Source organism: Myiozetetes cayanensis, unplaced genomic scaffold (assembly GCF_022539395.1).
Source record: "Myiozetetes cayanensis isolate MyiCay16 unplaced genomic scaffold, myiCay2020 scf1, whole genome shotgun sequence".
Classification (NCBI taxonomy): domain Eukaryota; kingdom Metazoa; phylum Chordata; class Aves; order Passeriformes; family Tyrannidae; genus Myiozetetes; species Myiozetetes cayanensis.
The window spans coordinates 22,176,564-22,195,715 of record NW_026086604.1 but is presented as its reverse complement, the minus strand read 5'-3'; the positions used below and the strand labels follow the sequence as shown (position 1 = coordinate 22,195,715).

The 19,152-nt window shown below is 43.5% G+C and overlaps 1 protein-coding gene across 2 annotated transcripts in view; it reads left to right on the top strand.

Annotated features, from left to right (window-relative positions):
• Nucleotides 1-243: 243 nt before the first annotated feature.
• DPY19L4 (dpy-19 like 4) overlaps nucleotides 244-19,152 on the top strand; it is a 46,536-nt gene continuing 27,627 nt past the window's right edge. Inside the window, exons 1-2 of one of the 2 annotated variants that reach the window (XM_050316817.1) lie at nucleotides 244-280; nucleotides 18,728-18,835. In XM_050316817.1, coding sequence (XP_050172774.1) covers nucleotides 259-280; nucleotides 18,728-18,835 — 130 coding nt within the window. In that variant the 5' untranslated portion in view covers nucleotides 244-258. Of the gene's footprint in view, nucleotides 281-14,964; nucleotides 15,104-18,727; nucleotides 18,836-19,152 lie in introns of those variants that run through there. The other variant, XM_050316807.1, reaches the window with a different exon arrangement.

Below are 19,152 nucleotides of genomic sequence, written 5' to 3'. Positions count from 1 at the left end.
GCTAGAGGAAAAGACATAATTTTGCCTATGTTAAAATAAGACACTGGTGACTTCTTCTTTGAGGAAGCCTAATTTCTCTGTACTCAGAAGTCTGTCATGACAGTGTGATTTCTTTTAAGTGATCTGCTTTTTTGCAATTTCACAGGAAAAACAGGTAAATTATGTTCCTTGGCAGAAGAATAACATCAACAATGTAACCAGTTGAGATTCAGTGCATGACATCTGACTTCCTGGGGAGTGCTCCAGCCCAAGGTGGCCATGACCCTACCTGCAGTTACAGGTAAGAAGTGATGTTGGTCCATCAAGGCTAGACACCAGAACTAAGGGGAAATGGTGAAATTAGATCACTAATATGACCTGTGAATGCAGCCATAAAGAAGAAGTTGCCCAATATGAATGTAGAGCTGTAGGAAACGTAGGGTCTGATTTATAGAATGTAGGTGGGATAAATTCTGGGAAGAAGGAGATAAGGTTCACATCAGGGCAAGGAATTATGTTGGATATGAAGTGTCTGTACAGGAGACTTTGAATTTTGCTGGTGAGTTGGATGGCCTTCACTACAGTAGCACCCAAGGGAACTGTCTTTGGTTTGTTTTCCCCAACCCCTTATGTGAGTAAACCACCCATTCTCCTCCCCCTTGGGATGTTATTGCAAGTGCCAGGAACAAACATCTGCAGATGGGAAATGGTGGGGACTCTGCACATCTTCTATTTTTCTGAGCTACTCCAGTAGTACAACTATATGAAAAATCCCATGTAAAATAAATAGCTGTTTTCAAAGCAGGGTTTGAAGACTGTGCAGTAACCATGGACTGGGCACACTCAGCACAGAGTAAACAGGGTTCCAGAGCAGGGGAAGACACCAGTGGGTGATCACGTGGCTAGAGATAAATGTATCATAAATCATTTGCCACCAGGAAACAAATGTCAGCTGAGTAAGCATCCTAATTCTGACATTTCTTAAATTTCCAGTCTTTGCCTTTGCAACTTGATCATGCTCTCGGTTTCTGTCATACACTTGATATCGTGGCACAGTGCGTATTGAGGCACTGCAGATTGTCTCTGACCTAGTAAGTGAGGCACGTCAGATTTATTCCCATGACAAGACTTGAGTGGGCACACTGCAGACTTGTTCTCCACAGCAGATGAGCTAAGGAGCTTGGCATTTCACCTGGCCCTAATTCCTCCCAGTTGGCACAGACCTGTCAAGGCTCCCTGTGACACCTGACGGAATGCAGAAGCTCTATAGAGCCCAGCTTGGCCAGTACCTTATTTGCTCTGGGAGGTACTGTAGCACCTTGAAATATCGATTTCACATGAGTAAACTAATCTGAAGAGGATTAAAAGATTGGTTAGCATTTGGGCAAACAAGTTGGATATTTTTTATCCTGTTTGGTTCTATGAGTTGTCTTTTATTTGGCTACTCAGATAAGTCTCAGATATTAAAATACTTTTTGAAAATACTTCTTGAATATTACTCAGAAAAAAATTGGACAAGTCACAGCCCAGTAAATTATCAGCATCCTCAGAGAGGATAACCTCATTTCCAGGGCACCACTGAGAACAGACAGACAAGTAGGTTCTGTTTTCCACTTCATTTTTGTTTTCTTGTAGTTGTAAATGGTATGCTGTTGTTTTGGTTTTCAGTGCTTATGGTTAAGCTACTTATAAGCAGCATGACTGTAACTTCATCCAAGGAAATTATTGTGGATTTATTTACAAGATATTAGCTTGCACTTGTGTAAATGAGTAGAGAATTCTCCTCCGACCTGCATGTTCTCACCTGGCATTCTTTCTGTTTGCTTATTTTTAATTACTTCTAATATGCATACTAATGCTCTTAAATAACTTTGCTCATGAAATCTACATCTGCAGTGCACTTTTAATTTACAGCTTGAATTGTATTGTTTTCATTTTCTTCTTTCCAATAACAAAGCTGATCAGAGGATTTAAACATCCCTTTGGTGTGCAGTGGGATGCTGGAGTGAGGCTGGAACACACTCAGGACAACAGTGCACTTGTGCTGGTCAGTACTTCACCCACTGACAAGCCCTGACCATCCTTCTCCACAAAGCCCAGGTGGGCCCTACAAAAGGAGCCTTGTTCCAATCCCTGTTCTCTTAATCAGTTCTGCTGCTTGACTTCTGGATCCTCTTCCTTTTCCACAGTTAAAACAACCTCACAACCTTCACAGAAAGCAATCTGCCACCTCCACCCCAAATCCTGGCTGTGATTGTTGTTTCTTTGTTTGCTCATGTAGCAGTATGGGTTTTATAAATTATAGCACAGCACGGAGCCTCTCATGCACTAACAAACCTCACATCTGGGGATTAGCTTAGAAGTCATGAGTGTGATATATTTGGGATGCATTTGTCTTCATGGTTTTGAGTTTTCCAAGTTTCTATCTAATCATAAATGTTTGGAATTTGTTTGTTTTTAAAAAACCAACCAACCAAGCAAGCAAACAAAAAAACAACCACCAAATCAGAAATATAACTGAGATTGTCTCCCAGATACGACTTCTGGAATGTGAGCTAAAAGCAAAACACAAAACAAATATAAAGCATTAGGAGTCAGGAGAAGCAGAACCACTGCAAAGAAAAATTTGTGGATGACTTTTATTGTGTTACACAAGCAAATAAATTCTGAGGTCACACAGCAAATGATGATTGTGACAGATAATCTACACTGTAAAAAGTTATAGGTTTGGTCCAGATTTTTAAACATAAACTAAATTGTTTTCTGAGAAACTCTGTTTAATATACTTGCACTTTAAAAGCTCTTTAACTCCACTATGCTATGTGGAGTAAATAAAAATCAGACTTCGTATTTACATACACTAAACATGCACAGTGATGTGTTCTGTGAGTTAATAATGCATGAAGGGTGCTCAAGGTAGAGGAGAAATGTTGGCCTCTGGTTGCTGAAAAGTTCTGAGATGCAAAGGGATTTATCTATCATACAGATTTAACTGTTGCCCTTCCTGGGACCTTCTCTGGGGTTTCTTAGTAAAATCATGATTCACGTTATTTTCAGTTGAAAAAAAAAATTCTAGGGGAAAAATAAAAGAAGGGTTTCAAATAAAAAAAAAATCATAAAATTATATAAATATACATTATATATACTTATGTAAATTATAAAAATCATACATTTTACAAGTTTACATTTATTTGCAACCTATATAAATAAAAATCTATTGTAATAAAAAAAAATACATCTCTTAAAAATAAAATACTGAGAAGATTTTTATAGAAGTTTTGTGGACCTCTTTATCAATAACATACTAGACAACCCACTAGACAATCTCCTTTTTCTCCTCTGTTTGTCCTGTGTATCCATGACTGTCAGCCTGTGCTTCTTGGTGTTAAGCCTTTTGCTCTCTTTCGAAGCCCCGGAGTTGTGCTGCTCGGGCACAGTTTGTGTGGTTCCTCACACCTCTCCCAACCAGCTCTCTCAGGATGGGGTGAATGGCCCTCAGGAGACCCCTCTCCGTCCATTTGCTCAGCTTGAGCCGGGATGCACGAATTCAGATGGTTCAAGATAGATGAGAGGAATCCCATCCCCCTTCCCAGTAACTCTCATTTCCTGGCTTTCCCAGGATTAAACAGTGCTGAACTGTTTGGCCCTGGAGGAAAAGGAGGAAACAGAACAACAAAGGAGAAATCCGATTCCAGTGGGAGCAGTTGATGAAAATCATTTAAGCTGAGCTCTAAAAGGGAGGCAGAAAAACTCACTTGTGTCTCACACAAGTGCTACTGGGAATCAGGAGCACAAGACTGGCTGATTTCTACACTGATGAATTTAATAAAAACTAAGCAGCAATTTGAGGGCTAACAAGTAATCAAAAAAGATCAAAGTTCTGTGACAATGGCTGGCATCTGATGGGGCATGGTGTTTGCCAGGTGGTAAAGGCTGCCCTGCCCTTCTCCACCCTGAACCTGTTTGTAGATAAATATATTACTTCAAGGTCCCAAATGACTTCAGTATTTCAGGCTGCTAGCCTGACCCTCAACTCCTATTGAAGCCTTGTTTATCAGTGCTAACAACCTATTTCACAAGGCAAATCTTTATTTTGGCTGACATACTGTGTTCCCAAAGGCTGATGTAACATGGGTCACAAATGTCTTGTGACAAATCTCTTCCATCCTCTATAATTCCCATGTGAAATCAACTTGTATGTATATTAGATTATACACTGCCGAGCAAGGAGATGGCGTCTTGGCACAAGCACGTTTAAATCCCCCAGGAGCAAGGAAGGAGAAACAAAGATTCATTACAGTAATAAAGTTTCAGCCTTCTAGGGATGAGGTCAAATGAGAGCAGCAGAGCGCTGGCTAAGAGGAGAGCAGCATCCTATGTACATGAGAGCTAAAAATAAGCCTTCTGACACGTGTCTGTTGAGCAGGGTCCATTGAGGGAAAATATCCACCTCATCACTGAACATTTCACAGGGCAAGAAATATTCAGTGGGCAGTGTTGTAGGTTTCTTTTTTAATTTCTGTCTAAATTTGCTTTCTTGGCTCATTTACCTTTGAACCTGGCCAGCAAGTAACGAGTCATGACAATCTCTGTATGTTTAATCCAATGGAAAAATACTATGTGTTACTGGTGCACTTAGCAACTTTTTGTTTTCTGAGAATCCTTTCTATGTAATGATGGAAATTCAGTGTTTAGGGTAGGAACTGCTCACTGCAATCAAGTCTGGAAACTGCAAGGGCAGAATGCATGCCAGAATGCTGCCCACTTCTTTAGAGTCAATGAAAACATGTGTTCACTAATATGATTACATTACCACATATTAGTATGTTTTTGTTATGGAGTAAAGCTGCTGATGAAAGTGACATGGCAAACTGAAAAGTACAACTAATATCTAGGTTGCAACATGTTGCCATAACATTTCTGAGAAACAGGAGCCTCCTGGGAGCAGTGTAGGTGGCATTCGCTCACCTTGGAGCCTCAACGTTGATATCAAATTGCATTTCCCTGCCACTGCGCATGCCAGAGCCTGCCTTAATTTAGACTCTGCTCTCATAAGACCCTGAACTCCCTACTGCAGGCACAAATGGCAGCCAGAATCTCCCAGGACTGGTCTTATAAGCTTCTTGCCCCTCCATTCAGTTCAGCAGAATGACATGGCGTATGCATTAGCTTGGATTTAAATTGGTACTTCTCCAAATGCCAACTGCAAAAACAGGGCTGAGGAGGAGGAGGGAAAAAACCTCCACAAGCAAATGTTATACCTGTAGGCTGATACATCCATTAACCTTTCCAAGGAAGGCAGGCACACTCTTTTTCTAGCAGTCTATCGGTTTTCTCCCTATTTATATACGTACTCTTTGCCTTGGTCATAAAGTGTCTAAATGAAAATTTATTGCAGGGGCTGGCTATTGATTTGCAATCCTGCACACCTGGAAGACATGAACCAAAAAGAATGTCCATTCTTTCAACTAATGAAAGTTTAAACTCTAGCACATAAGAAATTGTTTCAGGATAAAATAACTGACATTTTTGAATGCACACCATCTCTGCTTAGGTTTAATTTATAGTTAAATTCTGTTTACAAAACTCACCAGAGAAATTTCAGTGGTATTTGTGGGGCTGTTTGAATTCAGTGAAGCCACGTTGGACCCTTACAGCATTACGCCCTCCTGAAATATATTCCAGGGAACAGTTATACGATTGCTGCTTCTCAGGGTTCTTGATGTCAATGGCATGGATACTGTAGTAGTCTCAAAACTATATGTATTTTTTCCTGTGAATGAAACAAGCCAGTCCATGACAAAGCAATTCAAGTGAACTCTCTCTCTAGGAGGGAATCCAGGTTTCTCCTTCTGTCACTTTGTGTTTCATTTCTTCACATCTCTGCCAAAACCACTGAGTTCAAGGTCTAAGCCTAAATTTCCTGTCAATTCCTGTCTAAGTCATTGCTGCTGACATCCCAACTCACTGAAGAGGAAGATATTATCTACCTCTGTCAACAAACATCATTCTCCTTGCAATTCCTAGGGCAGGACCAAACACTTCACCTGTAAGGTCAGAGTTACATAAAGCTGGGAAGGATATTGAACAAATTACTCTAACATGATGTACACAGGAAAAAGCAGTGCAGCCAACTAAGCTCAATCACAATGCCTGGTTTCCCCAAGAATCTCCCATCACAAAAAATGTAAAAACATCTGGCACTTTTGCTAGGGATGTGCACCAACATGTTGAATATTTGCTCATCTGAACTCTCCATAAATTAATTTCCTCATATATTGTTCATTAATGATAGATCTCTTATCCACCTTATTCAGGCTCTCTGTTTTATCTGTGCAGAAAGCACTTGCATTAACTCAGAAATGCACAGATTTATAAAGAAGCAAAGAATCTGGTTTGAGACAACTGTATTCATATCAAATGTCAAGTTTGGCCACTTTTTGCTTGAAGCAAACCTATCATTTTCCTTCCCTCCCTCCACCTGCCAAGTGTATTTTCTCTTGTGTAAGCACTGCAGTAAGGTATTACAGTAACAGTCACTATAACAGCAGCAAGGATATCACTAATAATAATTATCTTGCTCTAATACAGTGCCTTTCTTCTGGGGATCACACTGTTCTCTAAAATAATCAGCATGGGTATCTCCTCTGGAGCTTTCATTTGAGTGGAAGAAGCTGAGATCCCTGCCTAGCCAGATCCACCCTCTCATGGCACTGCTCCCTTTTGCGCCCCTCTTTATGTAAGCAACACGGTTTCACCCAGAGTCTACTTTCTGCACCCAAAGTTTGACCAACTTGATGAGTAACAGATGACAGGGCAGCTCAAGAAGAAACATGCACTGGAAAAATATGCACTGCTTTATGTGAGCAGCATAAAGAGAAGGATGGGGAGACTTCAGATGAAGGAGGAACAAAAGAACCAAATTATGATTTGGATATCCCAAGTGATAGAAATGCATTTATGAGGAAGCAGAAGAGTTGGTCTGAAAACAAGCTAGTGATATTCTAGTAATGCTGTGAGGTTTGACACGTGGAGTAAATCATTCCTCTTCTTCAGAAGACCCAGTTTTATCAGTGGATCAATCTCTCATCTTCATTAATTACTACTGAAATTGCAGGCAGTAATCCATTTACCATAGAACAAGCAGGAAACAGAGTATTCAAAGTATGATGAATCAGTGCTTCAACTAGCCCAAACACGGCAGGCAAAGCTTGCTGTCGTCACTGGTGATTCCCCAAGAAAAGCATTTATGTAACTGTACAGTTAGGCATAATTACAGTGATGGGTATCCTGCTTACACATTAGGTTTGTTTGTTCCATGTGCTTTTCACAATGCCCCATGTCTCATAGAAGCAGTTATACAGACTGAGACAGGTGCCAGTAAAAGTAATGATTTCAAATGTGGCAGTTTAACTCAGACACCTCCAGATTTGGGGAGCATCAGTTCTGGGAATGAAGTCAAAGCTTGGCAATGCTGGCCAGGAGTCAAGAAAAGCTCAGGGAACAGAACTGCCCTTCCTAGAGGAATCACACCTCTCTGTAACAAACTGCCTGTCTTGTATTTCCTCATTGGAAAATTACAGCTGGCACTTTCAGAGCTGCCTGGGAGTCAAGAATCCACATCCCAGATGGAAGTTGCACCCTACATTAATAACTACACATAGTCCCATCCACTTCTTTTCCTGCTGTCTAGGAAATCTCAGCAAGCAACAAACAGGTCACTAGCTTGGTAATAGCCAATCAGCCTGGTCAGAGTGTGTTCTGTGTTGGAGTATTTTTCTACTCACTCCACTGAAAAGCAGCACCAGCTGCAGAGGGCTGCTTCAGTCCAAGACGTTTTAATAACACTGGACACAGCTTTTGAAAAGGGATCTACTATCTGCTTAGTGTTAGGGTCATGACTTGTATTACTGATTTATGACCTTCAAGTATCAGGCCAAACTCCTTCCTGCTTAAAGTTGGAAACCCATCAAAAGCAGTGCTATCGCCCTTCCTTCTGCCAACAGTAACATGGTCGGACAAGAATGTGGGGTAAGGGTGCTAGTTGCTATGTTGGGATGGGAGATGTGCCCTACTAGTGTATTTAGTAAGACACTAAGACACAAATATATTAAAGATCACATTGCTCCACTTCTCTGAAAAATACTTACGTAAAAAAGGCCAGCGCAATATTCCAAGAGCAATTTCCTGGATGTGATCAGTCATTCCTGCTGATGTCAGTGTCAGGGATGGAGTTTCAGTGACTCCAGTCATGCTAGCCCTGCCTCTCAGGGACAACACAGTGCCTGGGAAGTGACCTGAATTCTAGTGCTTGTTTTGCTCCTGCTGAAGTGTTTGCTAAGCCCTCATCATCAACACCCGTGTGATGCCACCAACTGCTCTGTCATTGCACAGGTGTCATCGGGGATGCCACTGGAAGCTGGGGAAACTGTGCTGCTCGTGGCCAAGCAGGTGATGAACAGTGAGGATGCTGCACAGGGTGGCAAGGGGCCAGGTTGCCTTTCCATGTTGGCAGGGCAGGCTGCAGCAGGGACCAGCACCTTCTTCCTCAGAAATGCAGCCCAAACAGCTGGGCTCCAGAGACAAAAGAGCCTCCAGGCTCTGAAGTCTGTGGGGGATGTTTAAAAAACCCAGTGCTATCAAACCCATGGAGAGGGACAAAGGGGAAATGCAGAAAGAGAAATGAGAAATACAGCTTTGACTGACTGCAGAAAAAGCAAGCATAGCTCTGACCCAGCAGAAGTGACAGTGAAATCAGAGATGTGAACTGCAAGGATTGTCGTCACTAGCAATAAAAAAAACCACAAATTGCAATTTAGTAAGAGCTGACCAATGTCTTAGGTGGCAAAGCATGAGTCAAAGGAAGTGCAGAGCTGTGAGTCATCTACCTCAAAGGGCTTTATCCTTGGATAAAAGTCAAAGAGACAGCTCAGGGAGAAAAAAGGAGCGCAGGAAAGGACAGAGACAATGGCAGAGCACTGGGCCTGCTCACAGAGCAGAGGCCACGTGGAGGGCAAGGCTGCTATCAGCCAGTTATGCTCTCTTACAGTTACTTCTGGCCAGGCACACAATACTCTGCATGTTTCACAAATACAAGGGTCAGACTCCTGCTCTGGGGAACTTCACCTGCAGCACAAACAAGAAGAGAAAGAAGAGAAAGAGGGAAGTGATACAGAAAGCAAATCACATCACTAAGAGGATATATGTTTAAATGGACAAACAAAGACATATCAAGATTTTTCTCCTGTAGTCCCTTAGCATGACTTTATTACTAATCCAGTGCTCTGAAGGCACCTAGGCTGGAGGAGCAACAGAGCAATTAGCCAGCTGACATCTCTTGGTCTTAAGAAGTAAGATGAAAAGCAAGAAAAAAAGCAAGAAATTAACACAGAAAATTACAGGTCAGATAAAGGCAACTGTGATAAGGATCCATTTCAAAGGGTGCAAACACAAAGAAGGGTGAGGAATTCATTGAGGTGGTACAAAAAAGGGATGGAGAAGATGATGGGATTGTTAGAGGGAAGTAGAAGAGAAATCAGACCGTAGAGCATCACATACATCTAAACACAGGGTGACTTATGAGTTAGTTCTGGATTACAGGAAAGCATCAGGAGGGATGGGAAGAAGTAAACAAAATGAACATGCCAGACCTCATGCTGCTTCAAAGACAGTATTGGAAAATGCATCATTGAAGCTGAGGCAAGTACAAGAAGCAGGGTAGAAGAAAAAAGAGAACAGGAAGATGGTCATGGCAATCAGTAGTGTCTTCCATCTGGCAGGGGGAGCACTGCTTAAAAAAGTTCCTAAGGCCTCAATAAAAATCAAAACATAGATTTACCACCAGCTGGTTGAAGCAAAGAGAGAACAGAGCCAATGCATGCTTTCCTGCCCCCAGCTCAGTTTCACTGTACAAATCTAGATCTGCTCCCTTGTTTTAATGTATATTGACCATGTCTTACAATAAAGCAGGTGACAATAGATCCTGACTTACTTATACCCTAGGCAAGGCAGGCAGGAGCTGAAGCCACCAAAAACACTGGAAGCTGTGCTAGAATAAGGTAGGAAGAGAAGTAAATAGATGGGGAAAAAATCTCAAAGGTTCTATATGGTTTGTGTAATTTAATTTTCTGACTTCTTAGGTCTAGTTTTAAGTGATGTTTCCATATTGTCTTAATCCCCCAATATCCCCCACATCATTTCGGAGAGCACAGTGCAAAATTTTTGGTCCCACAAACACTTCTTTAGGCACTATTTTTTTACACCCTGGTAGAAGACATACAGTTTTGGGGAGGGAAGAGTCTACAATTGTTAATATAAGTAAACCTTTGGATACTGATAATCCAAAATCATAAATTAGAAGCCAGTAAATCTACCCCACAAAATGCTGAAATTAGGAGAGTGGGTGAAATATCCACAGTCATTACCTGATCATTGAAACGTTACAAGCATTTTAGGCATGGGATCTTTAACATTCAAAAATATAACTTGGTTTGTTCACAAAATAAAGAACTAGGCATTTTTTACTTTTGAGTAATGATGAACATGCCCAATAATAATGCATTATACCAAGGTACATCTGTGTCTGCCTCCTGACATCTCTAAAGGAGAGAAAGAATGATTGTTAAACTAGAAAGAATCAGTATGCTGAACTTGTAAATAAATAGAAAACTTATGTCTGCAGGGTTTAGAAATAATATGTAAACAGAGAAGAAATGCTGCTATCATGCAGATACATGATGCATGTTTGTACAGAGAAAGCTTGGAAAAAACCACAGCATCTCTGTATTTACTCACTGCAATGTATTGCAGTACAATGTTTAGGGCACATAATAAGCTGTCAAATGAAATAACTTTCATATAATATTAGTTACACATTTTGGAAGATTGAAGTGCAACAGTAATAACATTTTCAACATTACCTTAAAAATCATTTCAGCATATTCATTCTAGGAGAAAGAAACTTGCATGAAAAGTGATTTTTGGTTCTCCCACCTTCAAAAGTGCAATTTTTTTTCCCCTCAGAAAAAATGAAAATCAAGTGAGCAGGATGGATTTTTCCACTTCTCTGCTAACTGTACAGTTGTGCATATAAATTATTTGATTTGTATTTACAATTCTACTGAATTCAAGGTGTGGGATGATCCATATACTGGAGCATCAGTAGAAAACTGAAGTTGTACAAGAAATGCAACTAGATACAGCATGAAACAGCAGGTACAAAGAAGGCTTAAGAAAAAGAACATTTGGAGCACAACTGAGCAGTTGTTTGTTTTATCCCTATCCATGTATCAATGCTCTGAATATAAATACTAAAACCAATTATTGTTCTTTTCATTGCAATGATTATTTGTGCTTATTCTGGTAACTTATTAAAAAAACCACAAACAAACCAAAAACTGATCAAACCCAGTACATTAGAAATGCAATGGACAATTTATGGATCATTACAATCATAACCAACTCCTCTAACTATCCAATAAATTGCAGAAGTATTTTAGACTCCAACTCATTTTACACTCCAACAGGACACACAAATTGGTTTAGTTTCTCCTGGCAGCTGCCAGACAAGAAACCAAATCAGTTTTCTAGCAGTTGATCGGCCATTGGTCTGACTGCAGGTCAGAAGACATGCAGTCTCCAAGAGGCAATTCCCACAAATCTCTTCGATAGCTACTCCAACGGCAACTTCTGAGAGGTTTAAATAATCCCATTTGCTCTGCTCAGCAATGGACTTCTTCAGCAGGACAGGGTCAGCTGCTGGGAGCTGCTGGGATTACAACCTCCCAACACAAAACTGAGCCCAGGCAGCACAGCCATTGGCAGATAGTGCCTGGGAAACTCCCCTCACACACACATCCCCCTGATGAGACACAGACAGCACAGATCCTGCCCACCTCGCAGTCATTTCTAGATTATTAGTTAGTAAATAGCTGGGTGTCTTCAGCAATCTTTCAATATTTGGTTGATGCCATCCTGCTCCCAGAGATGATGATCCTAGTCTGGTAGTTCATGTTCATGGCAAGACTCCCTCAAAGGTGGAAGAATTTAGTCCAGAGCACTTACATGTGGAATGATGTCTGCACCCTGGCAGTGAACCTTGGTGCATCTCCACACACACACCCTGGGTGATTAGAGAGGCATCCCCCACCTTCAACATTACAGGTCTGACCTAAGCCAAAGAAAAACCTAATGCTGATTGAGGCTAAGCATCAGATTTTGCCCCAGCCCTTCAGCTTTTGCTAGGCTACCTCTGCCAAGACCATGGGCCTATAGACTCTGGAGCTTCTCAGAAAACTTTTAATGCATGGGGCCTTATACACCCTGACCATCTGATGATGTGTGGAGGTAAATCCCACGTGGAAGGCTAGTCTGTAGTACAGCTGTGGTCTGATGAATGATGACCTGCAGCTCAAGCCCATTCCTATGCTCAGTCCATCCCCTAGAGCTGCAGCAGGACACTGGGAAGGAGAAAACATGGTGTTCTGTGGAAAACCTGCTGCTTGGGAGCACCCTTCCCCCTGGGCTGGGTCCTGCAGTAGCTGCCTCGATCTCCTCTCTGCACAGCAGGTTTGGGCAAGGCTCGGAGGTCCTCCCCAGGGCTGTGGTCAACCACCAAAACACAAACTCCCGGTGTGCTCCAAGCAGCCCACTCTGCCAGCCCTGAGCCTTCAGCCCTCCACACAGATCTGCAGGCAGATTTGGGGCACCGCAGGGTGACAACTTCTGTCATAGAATCAGCCGGGCTGGAAAGGACCTCTGAGATCATCAACGATGACAATCCCAGCTCAAGAATCAAGCACTAAGAGTGCCTATGGTGGCAAACACCATCAGTTTCAGCAAGACTCCTTTCTAGGGGGGCCTCCTGAGGCATGTCCCCAGGCAGTGGTCAGGGAAGGCATCAGCCTTTGCCCTGGTCTGACATCCTGTGTGCAGCACGTTGAGGAGGAGCTTATGTTGCCACAGCTGCAGCATCTGGGGATTGCCATATTGCAATGAACCCGGCTCCATGTGTATAATCAGCTCAGCTTATTGTGGCCAGAACTCAGGACTTTCACCACCAAACATCCAAGCTGCTACTGCTTCAGGGTGGATACGCTCTTCTCACAGCATCACTACTCATGGCTCGGTGCAAGCAAACACTGCCTCACAGACTCCCCAAAATGACAAGGTCCTGACTCAGAGAGCCCACAAAGACTCCAGCAATAGACAGTGTAGATGAGTCTCACGGTAGCCACATCATCCCCTTATTTGCATCTCTTCCTTGGACCTGATGTCATTTCAAGCATAAAGCACACCACTATAAAGATCCTTCAGCACCAGTTTTGTCTTTTTAACTCAGTTACTATCTCTACTTACATTCATCACTGAACATACTGGCTTCTCCAGATCTTTAAGTTACAGAAAACACTTTTCCATGCTATCCTTTACACTCTGAAGGCATGCCCAGCTCACCCATCTCTCCAAATCCTTCTTTTGCCAGGGTGCTTACAACAACCATGATAATTATTAGGTAGCTGGTGTGCTGAAATGCCTACCTATTCCACTGTTTAAGGATGCTTTTCTTTTCCTTATGCTCTTTCCCTGGCCTCCCTTTATCCAAACACAGCTCATTTTGGGATTGTTTAGCCTTGAGGAGGATCAGGTTATCACTCTCTGCAACCACCTGAAAGGAGGATGTAGCAAGGCAGGAGGCAGCCTCCCAGGAAATGAGGGACAGGAGCACACAGTCTTAAGCTGCACCAGGGGAAATTTAGGTTGGACATCAGGAGGAATTTCTTCACAGAGAGGGTGATTAAACATTGGGATGGGCTGCCCAGGGAGGTGGTAGAGTCACCGTTCCTGAGGATGTTTAAGAAAAGATTGGACGTGGCACTTAGTGCCATAAATCTAGTTGGCTTGGTAGTGTTCAGTTGTAGGTTGGAACTGGATGATCTCAGAGGTCTTTTTGAACCTAATCGATTCTGTGACTCTGTTTTCCCCAAAGCAGCCTTCATTGGGGTTGGGGATATCCTTTTGTCCTGCATTCACACGGCCTCTGTGACAGTGGGGTGCTGGTACTGTACTTCAGTAGTTCTTCATGATGCAAAAAGTAGCCCAAAGCAGGTGTGTGTTAAGGCTCAACCACCCACTCCTCCCACCAGGCCCTTGTAACTGGCCATCAGGCAGGGACTTTCCGGATTAGTGTCCGTAAGGAGTGAGGGAGGGCTCCCTTCCACGGCAGGGAGGCTCTTTATGGGGGCAGGCAGGGTGTCAAGTGAGAAACACCCATTGGAAATGCCCTGGTTTCATAGAATCACAGAATCGAAGATTGGAAGAGTTTGGAAAAGACAGGTTGGAAGAGGCTGGAAGATACTGGAAGAGGTTGGAAGAGACCTTTGAGATCATCGAGTCCAACCTTAGACCAAACACCACCATGCCAACTAGACCGTGGCACTAAGTACCACGTCCAGCCTTTCCTTAAACACCTTCAGGCGCGGTGATTCCACCACCTCCCTGGGCAGCCCATTCCAATGTTTAATCACCCTTTCTGTGAAGAAATTCCCCCTGATGTCCAACCTGAACCTTCTCTGGTACAGCTTGAGGCTTTGTCCTCTTGTCCTGTCACTCGTTTCCTGGGAGAAGAGACCAAACCCCCGTCTGGCTACACCCTCCTTTCAGGTGGTTGCAGAGTGACAAGGTCTCCTCGGAGCCCCCTCTTCTCCAGGCTAACCTGGGGCCCCGCGGCCCCTCTGAGGCGCACGGTCCCTCTGGAGCCGGGCTGGCCGGCGGAGCCCTGCGCCGCGGTGCCCGAGGGATGCGGCTTTCGCAGGTTGCGAGGCGGGGCGTGTGAGGGGAGCGCGGACCCCTCAGGGCAGCCCCGCCCCTGTGCTCGCCGTGCCCCGGTGCGCCGCCGCCCCGCTCCGGCCGCGGCCCCGGCTCCGCTGCCGCAGTTCCGGCGGCGGGAGGAAACGCGGGGCCGCTCCGCTCCGCTCCGCTCGCCGGGGGATGCGGGAGCGCTCCCGCCCCCGCGGCCGGCGGGAGGCGGGCGGCGGCGGCGGCGCGGGCGGGGCGGAGGCGTCGCCCCGCGGAGAGCGGCGGGGGGACCCGGCGGCGGGCGGCGGCCGCGGGCCGGCGATGGAGGAAGGTGAGGGGCGGCTCCTCAGGCCGCGGAGCCGGGCCGGGCGGAGGGCGGTCGGGGCCGGGCTGGGGCCGCTGGCCCAGGCCGGCGGTGTGTCCTCTCCTCGCAGCCGTGCCGGGCTGGCCGCACACGGGGGAGGAACACTGGGCTGTAGGGCACAGGCGGCCTCCCGGGCCCAGCCCGCCCCGGCGGCCCCTCGGGGCCCAGCCCAGCCCAGGACAGCCCGAGATTCGCAGCCCCAGGCGGGAGGGGGCCGGGCCGGTGGGAGCCCCGGAACTCGGGGGATCGTTCTCCTCCCTCGCCCAGTGTTGCCTCTGGGCAGAACTCCCGGGGCATCATCTGTAGGCTCCGTGGATGCCTCCGTGAGTTTGCCTTTTCTTTGGCATCCTTCCGTATGTTTTAGTCTCCTCTGTCGTTTCGTTAAGCCATTAGAGAACATCCAGAGGAAGACTATGAAGGTGGTGAAGGGCCTCGAGGGGAAGCCTTATGAGGAGCAACTGAGGTCACTTGGTCTGTTCAGCCTGGAGGAGACCTCACTGTGGTCCACAACTTCCTTGGGAGGGGAAGAAGAGGGGCAGGCACTGATCTCTGCTCTGTGGTGACCAGTGACAGGACCTGAGGGAATGGCCTGAAGTTGTATCAGGGACGGTTTGGGCTGAATATTAGAAAAATGTTCTTCACCCAGAGGGTAGTTGGGCACTGGAACAGGCTCCCCAGGGAATCCACAGCACCAAGGCTGCCACAGTTCAAGAAGCATTTGAACAATACTCTCAGGAACAATACTCTCTGTGACTCTTGGGGCTGCCTTGTGCAGGGCCAGAGGCTGGACTTGATGATCCTTGTGGAGTCCTTTCCAGCTCAGGATATTCTGTAATTGTTTCACTTTTAGCCCCCACACAAGCATTTTTCTTGATGTCTCTTCTGTCCTAATACTCTTTGTGGGGACTGGGAGAAGGCGTTTAGTTTTCTTGGGGAAATCAGCAGAAACATGACTGTTAGCAGACATCCAGAGAAATGCAAGAGCAAAGCAAGCATATGCGAATGTGTCCCACGGCATATGCCAGCGTCCCAGCTGTTCTCAGCTTAGGTGGTTTCTGAGCTGGACGTGGTTTCTGCATGTTTAGTAGTCTTTGGTTGTTCTGTCCTCCACAAATGTGTCAGTCTTCTCTTGGATCTGTGTAAGCTGTTGGTTTACAGAACATTCTTTGGGTAGGAGTGGTGTACCTGAAGGTGATGTGCAATGAGCTGGTTCCTTTTAGCCTGACTCACTGGGAGTTGAGAACTTCTTGTATTAGAAAAGAAGGTGAATCACTGCTCTCTATTCAGCCTGTTGGTGCACTTCGCTGGCTTGTAGACATCTGGCATGTTTCTGTTGGTCATCCTCTTTTCCAGACTGAGGCATCCTCAACTTGTTTCCTTGTTCCTTGTATGGGAGCCATTGCCCAACTTAGATCATCCTCATGGCCCTTCTCTGAATGTTTCCCAGCTCTATCTTGTTGTTGTTTAGGTGAGAGGACAAGAATTGCAGACAGTGCTCAGTTTGAAGGTGAAAAATTCCTGTTATTCCAGATGAATATCGTGGCACTCAGGAGCAATGAGTTATGCTTTTCTGCAATAGATACACAAAAAAATGTTGTCTGAACAGAAGTTGAAAAAAAATATACCAGGAACTTACAGGGAGCTAGAAAACAATCTCAGATGAAAAATTGCATACTGGATAGAGAGTTACTAGAGGCTGTGCCATCAGTTCGAAATTCTAAATAATTTCTAGTTGTCACCTTGTTTCACTTTCATTTCACCCCATTTAAGGGATTCATAGAAGTGAAAATAAAATTTTTCTTGTTTGAGGCAGCTGCAGATAAAACAGAAGTGGCATACTTAGCTCCTTCTTTGTTGTTGTGTTGAGGGGATCTGTTGTCCATCGTTCAAAACAGGTGAAAATAGTTTGCTGACTGAGATGCAGTTGTTTCAAAATTAGAATTTTAAATTGTTCTTTCTTTAGGAATTTTCTATTACTGCTGCTAACTCTAGACTTTTTAAAAAGTGTGTTACACTTCTGCTATGGCTCACTTCTCTTCCAGAAAAGCAGAAGAAATGCATTTTCCTCAGTGTTCTCGGTGCTGTTGCTTTGGTCATAACTAGAATGACAAGGGCAGTCAGTTGTCCTTCCAAGCACATATATGCCCATTCTGGTGATCCAGAGTTTTTTCCCCACTCTGTTTTATTATGTGTTGTACAAGTGATTTTTAATTGCAATGCCCTTGATGTTTGCATTGCTGATTAACTTCTCATATACATGACATGAAGTGGTACTGGTGAACATTTGAATTTGGATTGGCATAATGATAAATATGATACCGAACATCCTTAACCTTGTTTTGTTTAAAATCATTCCAGTTCTTTTTTTTTTCAGTTCATTTTGTTCATTCCATGAAAAATATTATCATTGAGGTCTTGGTTTGCTCAGAATAATTTATGAATTGCTGTGTTTACACACAGGTGCCCTGATACAGGCAGACATTGCTTTAATAATTTATATTTCTATCCCTAGTTTCTAACTTTTAAATCTAATAGTTGGGAGTAGAATTAGACTGAATTAAGACTTGAAGTAATATACAGCCAGAGTAATAAAAAGCTTTGCTGTGGGATGTGAAGGTTGACACTTCAAGTTTGAAGTTGGATGGCTTTATGAAAGAGCTGTTTTAAGTCCAGAGGAAGTTGATGGCTACAAAATTTCAGACAGCATTGTATAGTGGGTCAAATGGGAGAGCTGAAAGTTCTAGAGCATGAGTTACAGTTAAACCTTTTCATCACCCTTCCAAAATGACATAAATATTGTGGGATATCTTTAACACAATAATGTAAAAATACTTTTTGTAATGAGTCTTTTTGTATGTAGACTTGCACTCTGAATTAGCGCCATTGCCTTTCAGATACTAAAATAAGTGGATCAGAGCTTCAAACTGCTGCTGTTTTCAGAAAACAGAAGCTGAGGAAGCTCTTGGTCTTATGATATAATCTGTATAGCTGAGCAGGCTTGGCATTTAAATTATATGTTAGACTAAATATTCATAAATCTGCTTAGTTCCAGTAGATCCGAAAGCAGGAAAAAAGTGATATTATATTTACTTAAAAAAACTTTTGCCTTATGAATAATGGGCAGACTCAATTTAAAAGTAATGGAGTAGAGCAATTTTTGTATTACAGCAGTGTGCCTTATACACTGCTATAGCTGTGTAAACCCAGGATGAAAGTAGAATGAAATTGCTCAGTGTCTCCAAGTGTATGTAGCTTATCTAAACTATTTATTTCCTTCATTTGTGTAATGCATTCATCGTGAAATAAACCAGTTAACTTCCAGTTTGGGTTCTGGGTAACCCCAGAGTATGGCCTCAAGAGAATACTATTGTTTTTTCTAAGGAACAACATAGGAATTGATTTCTATATGGTGATGTTGTTATTGTAGTTGAGCATGTGACACACTTTGAGTCTTATGTACCTTTGAGTCAAATATATCTTCCTTGGGATTGAATCAGTAGCAATAATTGGCTGCTATCTGCTGCTGTGTGGATTTCTCAGAGTGCGATTTTAGGTATTGTGTTGCAATAACTTAAAAAAAAATGTCTTCAGGGGCAGCAGACCTGCGACAGAGAAAGAAACAAAACTGCTCAGAATCTGACAAAATGGCTCCAGAGCAGAGAAACAAAGAAAACTCAAAGCTGGGAAGATCGCCAAAATGTAAGCTACAGAATTTTTAACAGACTTCTGATTTTTTTTTTCGTTACTCATTTACATTTTATGGGAAGATATTTGTAGCACAGTAATTTATAACAGACTTATTTTGAATTAGGTTTTTGAATGTTTCAAGAGAAAACAGGCATGCACATTAGAATTCTTTAAGAATGACATTGTAGGTATTGTGGAGTGAAATGGTAGTCCTGGACTGTTTCAGGCTGGAGGCCGGGGGGAGAAGGAGAGGAGTTAACAATGTTACTGTTGCTACTATTTGAATACAAATAAATATTTTTATTGCTCCTGGAATGATCTTTTGGTTG